This window comes from Eriocheir sinensis, chromosome 17 (assembly GCF_024679095.1).
Source record: "Eriocheir sinensis breed Jianghai 21 chromosome 17, ASM2467909v1, whole genome shotgun sequence".
NCBI lineage: Eukaryota > Metazoa > Arthropoda > Malacostraca > Decapoda > Varunidae > Eriocheir > Eriocheir sinensis.
This window is the reverse complement of record NC_066525.1, coordinates 2,570,001-2,590,010: the sequence shown is the minus strand read 5'-3', so window position 1 is coordinate 2,590,010 and position 20,010 is coordinate 2,570,001. Positions and strand designations below refer to the sequence as shown.

The window sequence follows — 20,010 nt, the reverse complement described above, 5'->3', positions numbered from 1 at the left end:
GTTTGGCGGAGTGAGATCACGTGAGGAGGAGGAGGAGGAGGGAGAGACGAGACGGAGAGAGGGAGGAACAGCAGACCGAGAGACCTCAACTATGGTCACAAACAAGATGCTCAGTGGACCAGGAGGTGAACCCCCCACCCCTCACACTCTTTGCGCGCTCCTCACCGCCCTCACACTCTGTACCCTCAAAAAAGAAAAGAAAAAAAAACTCGCATTGTCGCCGAGCCTAAGGAGCTAATAACATATGGGAACACACACACACACACACACACACACACACACACACAGAGAGAGAGAGAGAGAGAGAGAGAGAGAGAGAGAGAGAGAGAGAGAGAGAGAGAGAGAGAGAGAGAGAGAGAGAGAGAGAGAGAGAGAGAGAGAGAGAGAGAGAGAGAGAGAGAGAGAGAATGTGCCCAGGAAGTTAAATAAAAAAATAAAATAGGTGGAGACGAGAATGTTTGTGTTACCAGAGCTGTCCCTTCAAATCAACATGTTCGTATGACCAAATAAAAATAAATAAATAAAAACCAAAATTAAAACAAAACAAAAAGAGAGATACATGTACAAGCTACAGCGCGGCACTAAGCAGCTCCATTACCCCTGATTGGTGGTGTCGTTTGTGTTCAAGCAAGATGAGACCATGAGTGGCGGGCGTCAGGCCTTTTGGGGGCGGGGATGGGGAGTGAGGGGGTGCGAGGAGGGGCCGAGGGGGAGTGAGGGGGTGCGAGGAGGGGCCGAGGGGGAGTGAGGGGGTGCGAGGAGGGGTCGAGGGGGAGGGGGAGCGAGGTGCGAGGACGGGTCGAGGGGGAGGGGGAGCGAGGTGCGAGGACGGGTCGAGGGGGAGGGTAGAGAAAGCCACCTTTTATACACTTCCTGAACATGTTTGTAGGGAGTAGTAACTTGGCATTCGCGGGCACTGATATACTGGGGAGATTAGTTTCTGTCATGATAACTTTGTGCTGTAATTATAAGACCAGCATGATCAGGCACTTTCCTTAACAAAGAGTTATCATATCGCTTGCGTATCAAGAACATGCTATTGCTGCCACCACTAACTCCCCTCTCTCTCTCTCTCTCTCTCTCTCTCTCTCTCTCTCTCTCTCTCTCGGGTTTGATCACTACTGTTGCGAGCGTTGAAATTTCCACCCTATATATATTGCATAGGGTATAGTAACATTGCCGGGGTGGGGTTTGATCACTACTTTTGCGAGCGTTGAAGTCTCCGCCCTATACATTGCATAAGGCGTGGTAACATTGCCGGGGTCAGGGTGGACATCTCGCGGAGTCTTCCCGGCTAGTAAAACCCTCGCCCGGGAACCATAGGCGGAACACTTGAAGGGCTGAACCATTATTTATATCTTTTAACCACGCGGACGTCGTTTTTGCTTACCCTACATTCCACTCCACCCACTCGACTTCTCCATCTCCTCTGTGTGTGTGTGTGTGTGTGTGTGTGTGTGTGTGTGTGTATGAGACACGTATATATGTCCTGTTACAGAATTACATATATTGTTTTCTTTTGTTTTATATTAAGCGAGTCATGCAACGTTAAAAAAAGATGAAGAGAGAGAGAGAGAGAGAGAGAGAGAGAGAGAGAGTAATATCCTGTGGCGGTGTCTATGCTCTCTAAATTAATGTATGTTGACATCTCCTTCCTCTCATTATCTCAATCCGCTACAAATCTCTCTCTCTCTCTCCCCGTCAGGTTTCTCATTACCTCTGCTACTTTCCCTCTCACTCTCTCCTCCCTCCCTCCCCCTCTCCTTGCTTCACACTTCGCCAAACTCGCAAAGAAAGTTATATTTATGAGCCTCGCGTTTGTCTAATGTAGATATCACATTCCTTAGGACACCCGATACTGGGTTTCTCTCTCTCTCTCTCTGACTCGCTGGCTCGCTGGTTCACTCGCTCTCGCTCGCTCTCACCAGGCCTGAAACCGACATCATCACACAAACAAATAGTCCTTGGGTTTCCGACATGTAGGGAACGACATCCTAGTCTTGGCGTTCAATTAAGAGGTAGTGTCGAATTCCTAGACGTGAGAGAGAGAGAGAGAGAGAGAGAGAGAGAGAGAGAGAGAGAGAGAGAGAGAGAGAGAGAGAGAGAGAGAGAGAGAGAGAGAGAGAGAGAGAGAGAGAGAGAGAGAGAGAGAGAGAGAGAGAGAGAGAGAGGTAATTATCAATATATTCCCTTCTGCGATCTCGTATCATATTATTTTAACCTTTTACTTTCGTGTTAATCTTGTTTGTGTTTTTTTTTCCTGTTTCTACGTGTTATTTTTTTTGTCTTAATTTTCTGAATGTTTTTGTTTTCTTCGTTTTTATTTACGTCCACCAACTTGTCGTCATCGTCCTTCCTTCTCCTCTTCGTCTTCCTCTTAGTCTTTCCTCCTCGTCTTTCCTATCCTCCTCCTCCTCGTCTTCCTTTGAGGTCCAAGTGCCGCCTCCATCTTATATATATATACTCTGCAGCTTGACTGATTTATGGCACATATTCAAACATCTCGCCAATTAGCAAGGCTTCAACTATACACACCCTAACGCGTACACACACACACGCACACACACACACACAACGCCTCCCTCCCCCACCACACCACCACGACACACACACGCGGCCAGGCAGACAGGCAGCTTGAGCTTAAGGGTAAAACTTTAACAAGGAAAAAAAACCCATAATATTAAACCATCGCAAAGCCCTCTCCTCCCTCTAATACAGGTTCCTCGTGACCAGGCCGCGAGGCAGTGCTGTAATCAGGACTGTGTTTCCAGGCAGCTAATGCAATGAGATTTATTACTGATCAAGAAGTGGGTACGGGCGATGATATATAGAGAGGAGAGGGGGTCCACATTTTATATAATGCTTACTCGGAGGGTCGAGATAGAACGTGCAAAGGGACGGGAAGAGGAGGAGGCGAGGGAAGGCGAGGAGACCGGAGGGAAGTTATGCAAAAATATGAGGTGAGGCCGAGATAGATAGATAGATAAAGAGCGAGAGCGAGAGCGAGAGCGAGAGAGAGAGAGAGAGAGAGAGAGAGAGAGAGAGAGAGAGAGAGAGAGAGAGAGAGAGAGAGAGAGAGAGAGAGAGAGAGAGAGAGAGAGAGAGAGAGAGAGAGAGAGAGAGAGAGAGAGAGAGAGAGAGAGAGAGAACGGGGGACAGGGCATTCATCAAGCAACCTAACCTAGCCTAACCTCTGCACACTTACACAACTAACAGCCCCACTTACACACACCACGTCGCCGGGAGAGACACCCCAAAAGTATACTCTAAAAATAAAATATTCAAGAATGTGGATGTGCTTAGAAAAGGTATACTCAACCCCCCTTCCCCTCATCCCCCTTCCCCCCTCCTCCTCAAAACAAAAACTATGCAACAAACAATAAAAAAAACACAGATATGGATGCTCACTTCAACCGCTAAACCCACTCTAACAACACTTCCCTTTCATGTTTCTCGCTTTTTTTCACTTTTTTTTCCTTTCTTCCTGCTGAACACACTCTAACAACACTCTCCTTTCATGTTTCTCGCTTTTTTTTCACTTTTTTTTCCTTTCTTCCTGCTGAACACACTCTAACAACACTCTCCTTTCATGTTTCTCGCTTTTTTTTCACTTTTTTTCCCTTTCTTCCCGCTGAACACACTCTAACAACACTCTCCTTTCATGTTTCTCGCTTTTTTTTCACTTTTTTTTCCTTTCTTCCTGCTGAACACACTCTAACGACACTCTCCTTTCATGTTTCTCTCTCGTTTTTGTTTTGTTTTCACTCTTCGCCTTTTCCCTTTCTTGCTCTCAGCCGGTCAGCATCGATGGAGGTGACCCGCGTTGCCTCGCCTGGAACCGGATACCACAACCACCAGCAGGAGTTGAACGAACGCCTCTCAACCATCGTGACATTATAAGAGACAGCTTTCTCCGTCACTCAACTCCTCCTCCCCCTCCTTCTCCTCTCCTCCTCTTCTACTTCGTCCTCCTCCTCCTTCTCCTCTTCTACTTCGTCCTCCTCCTCCTTCTCCTCTTCTACTTCGTCCTCCTCCTCCTTCTCCTCTTCTACTTCGTCCTCCTCCTCCTCCTCCTTCTCTCCTCCTCCTCTTCAACTTCGTCCTCCTCCTTCTTCTCCGACTCTCCACGTGACTCCGGCGTCTGGAAATCAATCTTGGAAATCTCATCCTCTGGTTTTAATCCTATCAAGCCGTGTACGCCTTCCCTTACCTCCCTTCCTTACGTGGTCCTCCTCTCCCTCCTCCTCCTCTTTTTCCTTTTCCTTCTCCTCCTCTTCCATCACCCTTCAGATGCTCGCCTGTCAAGAGTTTCGTTCAAGGAATTTGGCTGTCAGCAGGCCTTCCCCATCTGTTATATTTATATATTTATCATTTCAAATCTCTCTCTCTCTCTCTCTCTCTCTCTCTCTCTCTCTCTCTCTCTCTCTCCAGTGACGAATCTTTCACTTCGTCTCCGGGCAACACACACACACACACACACACACACACACACACACACACACACACACACACTCAAACCGCAAATAATGAAGGCAAAAGAAATGATTCATTGTGATATGTGACGGGACAATCGCGTAGGAGGTGGTGGTGGTGGTGGTGGTGTTGGTTGTGGTGGAGAGGTGGTTGTAGGGATGGTGGAGAGTATCTTGATAGTGATAGTGGTGGTGTGTGTGATGGTGGTGGTGGTTGAGTGATTGTGGTGGTGGTGGTGGTGGAGGGCTGTGGTTATGGTGTTAGGGAGGGCTGTGGTGGTGATGGTGGCGAACATGAGACCTATTCCTTTTCCAGTTCTTCTTTCCTGTCCTATCTTTATCATCCTTTTCTTCCATTCCTCTTTCTTCTTTTCCCATTACTTCTTTTACTTCCACTTCTGCATCACTGCCACAAAACGAAACTTCACAAATCGCAATTCTTCGCTCATTTCTCTTCTTCCTCTTCTTTCCTTTCCTTCCCTCCCCCTTCTACGTCATCAGGCCATAAAATAATCCAGAGGTCATAATATCTAATTAGGAGGACACTAAAAAGTCCGCTGCAGTAAACAAACAGATTAATCACTTGCTACAATGACTGTGTTTGTAAAATGACACAACAGATAAACCAGGAAAGAGACAGGCAATTAGTCATAGAGAGGTTCTGTCATCAGGAGGTTGTTGTGGCGCTGGGAGAAGAAGGAGGAAGATTGTCGTGGTGTCAGGAGGAGGAGAAGGAGGAGGAGGAGGAGGGGGGGGGTAAGGAGGAGGTGGAGGCAGCTTGTCATAGTGTTAGGAGGAGGGGGAGGAGGAGGCAAGCTGTTGTAGTGTTGGGAGGAGATGGCAGGTCACTGTGTTAGGAGTACACAGTGTGACGATGACGGCCAGTAAGCAAGGGCAGCGTAGAGTCACTGCAGGATGTCGGTGAAAGAAGAAAGAAACAATAAAAGTCAGTGTTTTACTCACTCCCGATCAGTCTCAGGCACCCGGCGTCACTCCCTCCGGCGCCACACTCACCTGAAGGAGATAAATAAGAGAAAAAGAACAATGCAATTATACAGCAAGTACGTTCATGCGTCTCACAAAATAATAAAAACATTTTGCATGCTCCGAGCCGAAAAGCCTGACGTAAGTGACGTTCCTGCCTAATAACTTTAAACACTTCTAAGTCGGAAAAACTCCTTGTGCCACGGAAGGGTTTTGTGGCGGCGGAGGGACGGCCGTGACGAAAGACTGATATATTTGCAGTGCTTTCCGGGATTCTTACGGCCTTTATTCCTTTCCAGACCAGCAACAAATATGTTAAGAGTCTTCATGGTGCGCCGCCGCGGCCACGACCGCCCCGCCGCGGAAAGCCTCGGCCGTCGACGCTGTCAGCCTGCCGGGCGTGGCTGAGGCAATTCCCTCGTAGGTCTCCAGAGGGGGTGAGTTGTAATGACCCCGTGAAATCTTGGGGTAATTTATGTATGATTTATATATAATTTACATATATTTTTGTGCGGAGGAAGGGTGACTGGGGCTTCAAAGTGTCTTGAACGTTTTGCTGAGGGCGGGGAGGCGGCCTGACGGGAACATTTTAACTTATCAGGACTAAACTCAAGGACTTGGGACAGCAACTGGAGGAAGTTTACCTGCAAGGTGAGGGTCGTAGACCTTAAGGAGAGGGAGGAAGGAGGGCAGGGAGAGGGAGAGACAGAGAAGCATGGGTAGGGAGCCGTGAGGGGCCCATCCAGGTCCTGACCGACACACCATCGACACTATCGCCGCCATCTGCTGCCGCCCCTCCCGCCACGTCGCACGCTCCTCACACACGCATTAAGCTGGCATCACCTCGTCGGCCATATAAGTACAAACTGCCTCACAAGCACGGCGTCAACCAGCATGATCACACACACACACACAGTCTGCGCTGCAAAGTGACGAAACGGAACTCGAACAAATTCAATGACATTTTAACCCCCTTCTCTTTACCTTGATTTTAGCCCGTGATCTCGTAATTCAATCCCTTGGAGGCGGCGGTCTTCTATAAGGAAGGTCCAGCCTGGATATAACTTCACCCGAGTCGATCCGCTTTATTCAGACTCAAACGAGGCTACATTCTTCTACAGATCAAATTCTCCATAAGGTTGGACTTGGACGCCGGACACCAAATGGGAAGGACGAACAAGTAAGGTGATATAAGGACACGTGGGTTCTGGCTGTCGAGAAGTCGGGGGCAGTATAGTGGGAGGCCTAAAACAGGACTGAAGGGCGCAGCGATGGGGGAGTGATACAGACGGGGATGATGTGACAGCTGGGCAGGGATAGGGGCGCGAGGCATGATGGAGGGGAATTGTGTGAGGGGAAGCTGGTCCGCCACCACCACCCAAACACAACTACAACCGGGTACCGAGAAGCGTAAGGCTGGGTGAGATATATCAGGAGTCGGCTTAGGCTGCTTACTTGTCCTGCAGACGTTGCTCCACAAGATGAGAAAAAGAATTCGTTCCGAGGAGAGAAACCGGGATGAGGCGAGCTTGGGAAAGGAGGCGAAGATGATGAACCCAAAAGCAATCATTTACATATCTTTACTGAAATATAGAAGGCGAAAGATAGGTATAGATAGATAGAGACTGACAGCTGGACAAACGTTATCTTGGGAAAGGAGGCGTAGAGGATGAACCCAAAAGCAATCATTTACATATCTTAACTGATATATAGAAGGAGAAAGATAGATTGAGATAGATAGAGACAGACAGCTGGACAAACGTTATTTCGGGTTAGGGCGTAGGTAAGGGCTTAAAGATAGGCTCAAGTTACCGTAAGTTGGGCTTGTAACTAATCCTCAGCGCTATATCGACTTGCCTTATGCCGGCTGGAGTGGGATTAGGCGGGGCGGTGGCCGGGTAGGGGGGTGCAAGAGTAATGGCATGGGGGATAATGATGGTGCCCGGCCGAGATAGGCTTTCCGAGGGGGAGGAGTGGAGGCTGCGGCGGGAGGATGATGGACACGATGCTGAACAGAGACCCGAGTCATCAAAAAGACCCACGAGAAAGCAGAGTAAGAGCCGATTTCACAGTCCAACACAGTGTCTTCGTAACAGCCCGAACCAAACTATAGAATCCCATACAATCCAAAACGGTGAGGTCTTCGATGCCACACTAAATACACAAGACTTGTCCTGTATAGTTTCATCAAATTTGTGAACTTAAATATCAACACCAGACACTATACAAGGAAATTTCGAAGGCTCTGGTATTGGTTTGGGAGCTTACTAAACCGTCATGGGGAACTGTGAAACTGGCCCTATGTGTCAATCTTATCCACTGCTCCATCTTGCAAGGCTGCGGTACGTTCAACGGCCACAACCTTCCTGCCCTACGCTGCGCACTCCCCCACCCACGGACACGAGTATCAACCCCCCCCCCCCACCCCCCACATTTTAGTTTGATTCTTCTTATTTATACGACCCGCTGCCCGCCTGCCATAACTACATCGTGTCCCCCGGCCCCCGCTCACCCTCTTCGTATGTTCATCTCCGCATCTCTGTGTTTCGCCGTGTGTTGTGTCCACGCGATTGTGCTTCATTAATATTAATTAGTTTTAGGTACGTTTCTGTGCTTAAAATATGAATAGGACAAGCCTGCTCTCTCTCTCTCTTTCTCTCTCTCTCTCTCTCTCTCTCTCTCTCTCTTGCCCCCCCTCTGGCTCAGAAGGGGGTCAATAACCTGATATTGAAGGAGATATGGTGCGTGAGCTTCAATGCGAGACACACACACACACACACACACACACACACACACCTACCACCACCTCTCACTCGTTATTCATTGCTTCCTCTCCTCTTTTTTTTCTTTCTTTCTCTCCTTTCTTCCTTTCTTTCTTTCTTTCTTTCTTTCTTTCTTTCTTTCTCTTCCTCCCGCCGCGCCACGCCCACCCCGCCACACCTCGCCGGCCACACGGAGCCCAGCACGGCGCCTCGGCCCTAACAGGACACATCAGGCACAAGAAAGGCGAACTGGAAACCACACACATGCAAGCAACTGACATGCATATCGCGTTGGAGATAGAAATTTGTATATACGAACATGAAAAACAAAACAACAAAGAATTGAAACAAAACTAAAATAAGTGAATAAAGAGTAGACGGACCTATAATTAAATAAAAAGAATGAAAGAAAAAAATAAGTAAAGAAGGAAAAAGAAAAAAAATAAGGGATAAATAGAGAAACCGCAATAGGTAAAAAAAAAACCAGCAAGAATTCGCTATGAATATTTAACTGCAAGAACAATAACAACAGCGTGTAAACACATCAACAACAACAGCAACAACAACAACAACATCAACAAAAAAAGCAACATCAATAACCACACACACAAAAAATGCTTGCCACAGGTTCTTTCAGGCGATTTCATAGATTAAAAAGTAATTGTTTTCGTTTAATAAATCAACTACTTTGTGTGTGTGTGTGTGTGTGAGTGTGTGTGTGTGTGTGTGTGTGTGTGTTGAGATACCCGCACACACACACACACACACACACACACACACACACACACACACACACAATAGCACAGGAAAAGTGGAGCGACAGAATAAAAAAACAAAACAAAAAAAACATCAACAAAGAGAAGGAGCAAGAGAGGCGGACCCCCCCTCAACACCCCAACACACACACACACAAAAAGAAAAAAAGAGAGAAAAAAAGCGTCTAAAGCAAAACGGCTGATGGAGGAGGGGGGCGGGGAGAATGGACAGGGAATACGTAAGAGTGGTCAGACAGGCGAGCACCAAGAACACCACTGTAGCCAGAACAAAGGGGGTCTGGTCATTGTTCCTGCCTAGAGTGCCGGGCGGGGTAGTCGGGGCGGGGGGTGCAGGGTCCCGAGTGTTACCGGTGAGGTGGTGGCGATGGTGGTGGTGGAGGGCGATGGAGAGGATGGGGGAAGTGGACATAACGGAGGACTTCTGAGAGGGGAAAGAAGGGGTAGGTAAGGTAGGTAGGTAGGAAGGAAGGTGTGAGATAGGGGAAGGCTGACATGATAAAGAGGGGTAGGCATAACAGATGGCACTGGGAGAGAGAGAGAGAGAGAGAGAGAGAGAGAGAGAGAGAGAGAGAGAGAGAGAGAGAGAGAGAGAGAGAGAGAGAGAGAGAGAGAGAGAGAGAGAGAGAGAGAGAGAGAGAGAGAGAGAGAGAGAGAGAGAGAGAGAGAGAGAGAGAGAGAGAGAGAGAGAGAGAGAGAGAGAGAGAGAGCAATGATAAAGTGGAGAGAACAGCTGGCACACAGGGAAGAGAAAGAATAGGTGGGGTTGGAAAAGAGAAATGGCAGAAAAGGAGTTACAGGCGAACGGAGATAAAGAAGATGAAATACTGTTGAGAGATTTGTGCAAAAAAAAAAAGAAAAAAAAAAGAATAACGGACGAATCGGAGGAAATGAAGGAGGAGGATCAGTAGGAGGAGGAAGAGGAGGAGGAGGAGGAAGAGAAGGAGGTGGAGGAGATGGAGGTATGAGAGATAATTAGAAGCTGTGATGATAATGATTATGATGATTGTTATGATTATTACAAGTAGTAGTAGTAGTAGTAGTAGTAGTAGTAGTAGTAGTAGTAGTAGGAGTAGTAGTGGTAGTAGTAGTAGTAGTAGTAGTAGTAGTAGTAGTAGTAGTAGTAGTAGTAGCCATTGTTGTTGTTGTTTTTGTTGTTGTATTAGAGGTGGAAAAGGAGTAGAAGGAGGAGGAGGAAACAGAGAGAAGAAGAAGATAGGAGGTCAAAAAACGCAGAAGCAGCAAAAGGAAGAAGAAGAAAAACATGGAACAGAAGGAGAAAGAAGCAGGAAAAGAAGAATAAATTAAAGGAGATAAAGATAAGCGGAGATAAATGGCGTGGAGGCGTGTTAGACAGGGAGGAGAAGACTTGTAATAAGATGATAGCCACGGGACACTGGATAAGGATGGAGAAAATGGAAGGGAAAACAAAGGAGAGGCGAAGGAGAGAAGGACCTATGAATCCATGAAAAAGAAGGCGCCGTGTGGAGTGTCCAGGAGATAGGAGGAGGAAGAGGAAGAGGAGGAGGAGGCGGAAGAGGACACTGGATTAGGAGGGAGAAACTGGAAGGGAAAACAAAGGAGAGGCGAAGGAGAGAAGGACCTATGAATCCATGAAAAAGAAGGCGCCGTGTGGAGTGTCCAGGAGATAGGAGGAGGAGGAGGAGGAGGAGGAGGAAGAGGAGGAAGAGAGGTCAAGACGAAGGATGAGGAATAAGAGAAAGAAACAGTAAAATGAAATATAATCGTAAAAAAAACAAGATCGACAAGATACGAGAAGGAGGCGGGAGAAGAAGAGGACGGAAAATGAGAAAAAGGAAAAGGTGGAACTCGGATATGAACAGACGAAAGAAAAGGAGGAGAAACCGTGAAAAGAAAGCAAGAGAATGAGGAAGAGAAGACTGACAAGGAAACAAAACACAAAATACACGAGGAACAAAACTTAAAACTCGTCTGATGGTGATGGGGAAGGAAATTTTTGAGTTGGCACCACTGCGTCTCGGTCTGGGCATCCGGTAGCGGGCTATGCAACGCGAAAGTAAGGGAGCGCTAAATGGTACCAGGCGGACTAATGCACCAGTCAGCTCGGATCAGACCAGGCAGGATGTCTCGCCGCACGCCGCCCCCAGCCGCCACCACCACCTGCCGCCACCCACCAGAGAGAGGGACAGGGCAGGGCACGGTTCCTCTTGGGCTGACAATAACATGGCAAGGGTGGACACCATTTCCTCCCCCCTGTTTATTTATCCAGTGCCATTTTCAGGTTACAAGGATACGGAACACACGGTCAGGTGAACCATTAATGAGGGTTACCTGGAGTGCTTACAGGGTGCGGCCACACGTGTCCTCCATCCCTGCCCTCAGCGTCACTAAAAGGGGAAGCAGGAGAGGAAGGGAAAGGAAAGAGGAAGAGTTATATGAAATGCAATAGAGGATAGCGTGTGTCAGGGGTAGAGGGGGTACGTAGAGACAGGTCTGAATTAGGGAATACATTGACTTGAGTATTGTCAGTTAATATGTTTGAGGGGGAGCAAGGGAGGAGGGGAAGGGAAAGAGGAAGAGTGATGTGAAATGCAATAGAGGATAGCGTGTGTCAGAGGGAGGAGGGGGTTACATAGGGGCAGGTTTGAATAAGGGAATACAACACTGGGTTTAGTATTGTAAGTTAATATGTTTGGGTCAATGTGGTGATTTGTTAGGCATTCTATATAAAAAGACCAGTTCGTATGTTCTGTATAGTCTATGGGAAACGATACAACGGATTAACATTGCCCGAAACGACGTCTCTGTGGCTGCATCCAAATAAGACTAATCCCTGTACCCCCCAAAAACATAATTGATCCCTGTACCCCAAACAATCCCTGTACCCCAATGCCTGTACCCCAATCCCTGTACCCCCAAAAACATAATTGATCCCTGTACCCCAAACAATCCCTGTACCCCAATGCCTGTACCCCAATCCCTGTACCCCCAAAAAACATAATTGATCCCTGTACCCCAAACAATCCCCGTACCCCAATCCCTGTACCCCCAAAAACATAATTAATCCCTGTACCCCAAACATAACTAATCCCTGTGCCCCCCAAAAAACGTAACTGATCCCTGTACCCCAAAAAAACATTATATTCCGTATCCGAAAGAGTTGTATCTCCTATCAGTGTTACCAATAGCGATGACAGCAGGATCAAGGCGGCATAATACGAAGAGATCTAGCGCTATTTATCGCTTTGCTATCACGGGAGGAGGAGAAGAGTAGTAAAGAAAAATAAAAGGAGAGGTATATATATTTAACGATGACAACGCGAGCAAGCCAGCCAGCCAGCAAGAATCAATAATATTTCGAGACGGTTAACGATGACACCTCTGAAGCAGTCGTGTGTGAGAGGGAAAAAATCGCATGTCTTTTTAGGGAGTCTCGGTTTTGTTTGTAAGTCTGTCAGTACGCCGGCCTCTTCCAGACTCCTAACGTTATTATTGTTTCTCTCTGTCTCTCTGTCTCTGTCTGTCTGTTGGCCTCTTGTAGACTCCTTATGTACTATTTATTTATGTCTGTCTCTGTTTCTGTCTGTCTGTCTGTCTGTATATCGGCCTCTTGCAGACTCCTTATGTTCTTATTGTTTCTCTCTGTCTCTCTGTTTGTTGGCCTCTTGTAGACTCCTTATGTACTATTTATTTATGTCTGTCTCTGTTTCTGTCTGTCTGTCTGTCTATCTGTCGACCTCATGCAGAGTCCTTATGTTCTTATGTTTTCTTTCTGTCTCTGTCTCCGTTTCTGTCTGTCTGTGTCTCCCTCTCCCTCTCTCTCTCTCTCTCTCTCTCTCTCTCTCTCTCTCTCTCTCTCTCTCTCGTTTATTCATCCCCAGCGGTCGGTGTGTCACGCTACTCACAGCATTACATTTACGGCCGCGATCTCTTACGGTTATGTTAATTGTAATACAGATAGGCGAGCGGCACGGTGCATTCCTCCACGTGTGTGTGTGCGTGTGTGTGCGTGTGTGTGTGTTGGGGGGGGAGGGGGGGAGGGTGTTCAAGTGCTCACAATCTATTCTTTACGTTATCGAGTCAAAGCCGTTCAGGAAAAAGGAATGCACGGTGTTGGGTCATTTAAATCGTACGTTCCTTGGTCCATTTACGTTATAGAGTCACAGCCGTTCAGGAAATAGGTATGTGCCGCGTTAGGCCGTTCAAATCTTACGTTCCTTGGTCCATTTACGTTATATTGTCACAGCCGTTTAAGAAATAGGTATGTGCCGCGTTAGGCCGTTCAAATCTTACGTCGATGCGGCTTGCAAGAAACTGTGTAACCAACGACGCCTCCGACAAGCGAACTCATTCAACACGACGCGGCCAAACCAGTAGTCACATTTCCATTTTGTACACAAATGCACGCAGTCTATTACCCAAAAAGGACGAAATTAGGGCGTATATTGCAACTGAGAAACCAGATGTGGTAGCCATCACAGAGACTTGGGCCAACTCTGCACATCTAGTATCTGAACTGTCATTTCCCGGGTACGAAAACTTCCAAAAAAATCGAATGCACAAGAAAGGAGGAGGAGTAATTTGCTACGTAAAAAGTACGCTCCCTGCCATAAAAATAGACAAACAGGACGCAGAGAATTACGACTCCGTCTATGTGGAAATAACTGCGAATAATAAGAAACTAACACTTGCGACCGTATACAGGCCTCCAAAACAACAGGCAGCCGATGACACTGCCCTGTACGAAGAGCTTCACTCTCTAACACAAAGTAAAGAAGCAATAATAATTGGGGACTTTAATTGCCCTAACATTGACTGGGGACAATTGACTGGAGATCAAGAGGGTAACAGGCTTATAGAAATGGTGGAGGATTCGTTCCTCACTCAAGTTGTAACTCAACCAACAAGAGAAAACAATCTGCTGGATCTGGTATTAGTAAGCGACCCCGACCTCATTCGCGACTGTGAAGTTGGTGAAAAATTAACGGTTGCGATCACCACTTAATCCGTTTCAATGTCAACATAAGTCACAAACTCGTAGACAATCCGTCAGTGATACCCGACTACAAAAAAGCAAATTTCAACCTAGCCCGTGAGCTGCTTCCCTCTGCGACCTGGGACCAACTTCACCTAACCGACAATACAATCGACAACGTGTGGAACAACTTCAAAGATAAGCTTTTGGGAGTAGAAAAGGCTACAGTGCCGACGAAACCCAGGCGAGTAAATGGTGCCGTAGATCCACCGTGGATGACCAGAGAAATAAAAAGGGTGGTAAACTTAAAAAAAAGGAATTATAACCTAATGAAAGAGAATGACACGGCCGAAGCCCGTTCTCAGTACCACAACAGCCTCAGAGCTTGTCGCACCCTTATTCGGAGTAGTAAACGCAACTACGAAAAACAAATAGCGCGTGACATCAAGACAAACTCAAAAAAATTCTTCACATACATCAGATCGAAAAAGAAAGTAAAATCAATATTGGTCCCCTGACAGACGAGACTGGAGCTGCAACTCAGGACAGTAAACAGATGGCCAGAATCCTCAACAGTAACTTCGCATCCGTATTCACAGTCGAAAACATCGAAACCATGCCCGAGAACCCTGACCCGCCGAGGGAATCACGCCCTGAAAATTGACTCAATATGCGACCAAGAAGTGAAAGAGTATTTGGATAAACTCGACACGAACAAGTCAACAGGACCTGACGGTTTGTCCCCGCGGTTATTAAAAGAGCTTAAACAACAAATACTTCAGCCACTCACTAACATATTCAGCCAGTCTGTTCAATTGAACAAGGTTCCGGAAGACTGGAAGATGACGAACGTGACACCGATTTTCAAAAAAGGAGACAAAAGCGTTGCATCAAACTACAGGCCCATAAGTTTGACATCAGTGGCAGGAAAAATACTCGAAAAGATTATTAGAGACAAACTTGTCAAGTTTTTAGAAGACAATAATGTAATCTCCGACACTCAGCATGGCTTCAGAAACAAGAGCTCCTGCCTAACGAATTTATTAGACTTCTTCCAAGGTATAAAAGGGATGCCCACATCCCCAGTGATGGACCTGGACTTTCAGAAAGCCTTCGACAAGGTACCGAACGAGCGACTCCTTAAGAAACTGCACTCGGCGGGCATTGGAGCCAATCTGATCGCGTGGATAAGAGATTGGCTCACCGACAGAAAACAACGAGTACTACTCAACGGACAGCCTTCCGATTGGCTTCCAGTCACTAGTGGAGTGCCTCAAGGGTCAGTGCTGGGACCCATTCTCTTCATCATATATATCAACGACCTCGAAGCAGGACTGAAATCCACAATATCGAAATTTGCTGATGACACTAAGGTGGGGGGAAAGGCCCTCACAAAGACCGACTGCGAAATCATTCAGAAAGACCTCAATCACATTATCGAATGGTCGGAAAAATGGCAAATGTCTTTTAATGTTGACAAATGCAAAGTCATGCACATTGGGTCCAGAAATAGTAACCATGAATGGGAGACCTCTGCAAGCGATGCAGGAGGAAAAGGATCTTGGAGTCACTATCAGCAGTGACCTGAAACACGCGAATCACTGTAAAAAAGCATACAACAAAGCCAACACTATGCTCGGGTTCATAGCGAGGAACTTCGAGTGTAAAACGCCAGACGTGATGCTATCCTTGTATAATTCCATGGTAAGACCGCACCTCGAGTATGCAGTACAGTTCTGGTCTCCTAATTACAGAAAGGACATTGATTTACTGGAAAGGATTCAGCGACGCGCCACGAAAATGATACCAACCTTAAGGGCTCAACCGTACGAGGAACGACTCAAGCGACTCAATCTCTTTACATTAGAGAAAAGACGCCTACGAGGAGATATGATTCAAGTCTTCAAGTATCTGAAAAAATTCAATAACGTCGATTACTCCAATTTCTTTGAATTGCAAACCAACCTAAGAACTAGAAATAACGGTTTACCCATTCAGTCTAAGCGATGTAACACAGACATCGGAAGGAGTTTCTTTTCAAACCGAGTCATCCGTCACTGGAACAATCTTCCTTCAGAAGTAGTAAATGCGAATACTATCAACTCCTTCAAATATAGAATCGACCGTCACTTCGCTGCGTCGGGAGTAAACTGAATATTGAGTTGCTTTCATCTGCTGCTCAATATCGAGGTGCTTTCATCTACTCCTCAATGTCGAGGTGCTTTCATCTGCTCCCCAGGCCCCAGGCTGTCGAGCAGATTAAATCACCAAAGCGGGCAACCTCGTAATGAGCCAATAGGCTTTCTGTTGCCTGCGTTTCCATGTTTCCATGTTTCCCCGGTCCATTTACGTTATATTGTCACAGCCGTTCAAGAAATAGGTATGTGCCGCGTTAGGCCGTTCACCTCTTACGTTCCACGGTCCATTTACGTTATATTGTCACAGCCGTTCAAGTAATAGGTAGGTGTCGTGTTAGGGCGTTCACCTCACGTTCCTCGGTGCATTTACGTTATATTGTCACAGCCGTTCAAGAAATAGGTAAGTGTCGTGTTAGGACGTTCAAATCTTACGTTCCTCGGTTCATTTACGTTATAGAGTCACAGCCGTTCAAGAAATAGGAATGTGCCGTGTTAGGCCGTTCACCTCTTACGTTCCTCGGTCCATTTACGTTATATAGTCACAGCCGTTCAAGAAATAGGTATGTGCCGCGTTAGGCCGTTCACCTCACGTTCCTCGGTCCACTGGCTGCATAAGTATTACCATCATTATTACTGTACAAGAGAAGATGGCGCCACTATAAACACTTGCCTGCGCCATGACGGACGGGCTGGGGACGACTACCATCTAGGCCCCTCAAGAAAAGCCTATACCGGCGCTATAGGCATACACGTAAAAAAAAAAAAAAAAAAACTACCCCCCCCCACCATCATCACCACCACCCTCACCATCATCTGCTGTTCCTCCCATCTTTCATTTCCTTTCCTTCTTATTCGTTCCCTTTTAAGCCTGTTTCACTCGGCTAATGAGAAGCTGGTGGAGATGGATGGATGATTAGATAGAAACTGAGATATGAAATTGAAAGAGAAAGAAAGTGGAAGAGAGAGAGAGAGAATGCAGGAGGGAGAGAGGAAAGGGAGGAACGGTGTAGCAAGAGAGAGAGGGAGAGAGAGAGAAACACGATGAGATACCCCCCCCAAAAAACCTTAATGAATAAAACTGAGAAGAGAAAAAACATCACTTGGGGAAGAAGAGAAGAGAAGCCAGGAGAGGAGGAGGAGGAGGAGGAGGAGAAGGAGGTGGCGGCGGCGGTGGTGGCAGGGAGGCAGAGTCATGGAGGGAGGGACATACATTTTTACCGCCGCTGGTTTCACGTTACGGGCGTTATGTGGCGCTGGGACCACTGATAGCCGCTCACGCCCCGGAGGAGAAAAAAAGTCAAATTAATCCTGTTAGTGGAAATTCTGGGTGATCATTCCGCCTGAGCAAATCTGATGTTGGGAGATAAAAATATAGAGTTACGTACATTTTAATTTTTTTTTCCACTCTCTCTCTCTCTCGTATCTCGTAAGCAACAGAAAATAAAAATGAGAGGTGGTGGGTGGTTTTTGAGCCTGGTGGGGTGGGGTGGAATGCGAGAGAGAGCGAGAGCGAGAGCGAGAGAGAGAGAGAGAGAGAGAGAGAGAGAGAGAGAGAGAGAGAGAGAGAGAGAGAGAGAGAGAGAGAGAGAGAGAGAGAGAGAGAGAGAGAGAGAGAGAGAGAGAGAGAGAAATTCTGGGATCCTAATGAACAGGAGAGAGTGGATTCCAGGTATTCTAATCAATTCCAACTCATTTCTCTTCCTTTAAACTGTAACGCGTGCTTCAGCCTTTAACTCCGGCTTGTCCTCACCCTCCTCCTCCTCCTCCTCCTCCTCCTCCTCCTTCTTTTGGTCCCACTGCTCGCCTCCAAATATTAGCCGTTGGAGTCCCCGGGGAAAAATGTTGCAGCGAGCTTGTAAAGAAAAATAAATCCCCACGGAAACACTTTTAGAACCTACTTACGAGAGACTTTTCGCTTGTAAGATGTGTGTGTGTGTGTGTGTGTGTGCGTGAGCGAGAGCGAGAGAGAGAGAGAGAGAGAGAGAGAGAGAGAGAGAGAGAGAGAGAGAGAGAGAGAGAGAGAGAGAGAGAGAGAGAGAGAGAGAGAGAGAGAGAGAGAGAGAGAGAGAGAGAGAGAGAGAGAGAGAGAGAGAGAGAGAGAAGAGAGAGAGAGAGAGAGAGAGAGAGAGAGAGAGAGAGAGAGAGAGAGAGAGAGAGAGAGAGAGAGAGAGAGAGAGAGAGAGAGAGAGAGAGAGAGAAAAGACCCACGGAGTAATAACAACCCTACGTCGGCCATCGGCAAGGAGTGGAGGAGAAGAAAAATGAAAGTCCATTCTCACGACCAGACACGACGACCCTCACCTGGCCGTCGCAAACCCCAATGATTACAGGTTAAAAGGCGTCGCTCTCGGTCCAGGTCAGGTGAGAGGGGGGGAGGGGGGGTGACAGGGGGGGAGGGGGGGGGGGGGGGGGGGGGTTGATGGTGAGGTGTTGATTGTGACGCTGCGCTACGGATACTACAAGAAGATAGGGAAGACGATGGTAAAGAGGAAGGAAGGAAGGAAGGAAAAAAGAAAGGAAGGAGAGAAAGAATGAATGAAGGAAGGAAGGAAAGAACGAAGAAAGGAAGGAGAGAAAGAATGAAGAAAGGGAAGAAGGAAGGAAAGAATGGAGGGAAGAATGAGGAAGAAAGGACTGAGGAAAAAGATGGAAAAAAAATTATTAAGGAAGTGAATTAAACCTTTTGAAGCGAGAGGTAAAGTGTGTGTGTGTGTGTGTGTGTGTGTGTGTGTGTGTGTGTGTGTGTGTGTGTGTGTGTGTGTGTGTGTGTGTGTGTGTGTGTGTACGTGCGCGAGCCTGCATATTACATACTTTCTAACAACTTCATTACTCTTTCCTTTGTAATTTAACCCGATGCCATTTTTTCTTATCCCGACGAAGCGGCGCCGACAGGAGGTGAAAGGAACGCCCCCAACACATGACCACTTGATGAGATGAACAGATGGAGGCTTAGATTACTATACTTCCATGTGATTAAAGTGGATGAGATAAAAATAATACGTGACTGATGACATTGCGTGACTCTGCTATGATTACACGCCAGCTGTACGGTAAGGTTGCAACACACACACACACACACACACACACACATACAAACACACACATATATATACCCTCTCCCTCCCTCTCTCACTCCCCAAGGCACACAAACAAACGGGCATGGGTAGTTGAGGGTGGTAGAGGGGACGGGAGGAGATGGACGTGAAGGGGCGGTGGGGAGGGGAGCGGGGTCGTGAGAACATGTATACGGGGCGAGCAATGTCAGGTCACCGAGTCCGCCCGCCTGATTCCCTTGAGCAGCGCCATAATTACGTGAAAAGTGGGGCAGAGGACGGCCATTTGTTAGAGCCAAGTGAGGATAATGATACGGCGGTTTGTGGGCTTGGTGACGCTGATGACGACGCTGATGGTGACGCTGATGAGCCGCTCTTCATCAGCGTGAGGGGAAACTGCTGTCCGGGTGGTGATACACTTGATGCTGATGACGGAGTTAGTGGTGTTGGTTGACGGTGGTGGGGCGGTGGAGGGGGGGTTTAGTACTTGGGGACACGGTCTATGGTGGTGGTGGGGCGGCGGAGGGGGGTGAAGAGGGTGGTGGTGGTGGTGGTGGGTTTAGTACATGGGGACACGGTCTGCAAGAGTGGTTGTGATGACGGTGGGACGAGGGATGACGTCAATTGTGGACATATATATCGCCCATAGGAAAAGGTCCATACTGGCGACCCCTTAAGACGTCTCCTTTTAAAGTCCACCGTCAGTAATTCGTCAGAAAGTACCCAAGAGAGAGAAAAAGCGAAAATAAAAAAAAGAAAAGAAGGTACGAAGAGATTGAGAGATTAGGGGAGACACCCGTTTAGCGGAGACGCTTTCAAGGGAACACCTCGAACAGCTCCTAAAGGAAGAATGTTGCCGCTGGTAAAAACG

The 20,010-nt window shown here is 47.3% G+C and overlaps 1 protein-coding gene across 1 annotated transcript in view; it reads right to left on the bottom strand.

Annotated features, from left to right (window-relative positions):
- The window catches only part of LOC127000109 (F-box/LRR-repeat protein 7-like), a 126,849-nt gene that overhangs the window by 34,440 nt on the left and 72,399 nt on the right, over positions 1-20,010 (bottom strand). The window contains exon 3 of the mRNA XM_050863527.1: positions 5,436-5,486. Coding sequence (XP_050719484.1) covers positions 5,436-5,486 — 51 coding nt within the window. The remainder of the gene's footprint in view (positions 1-5,435; positions 5,487-20,010) is intronic.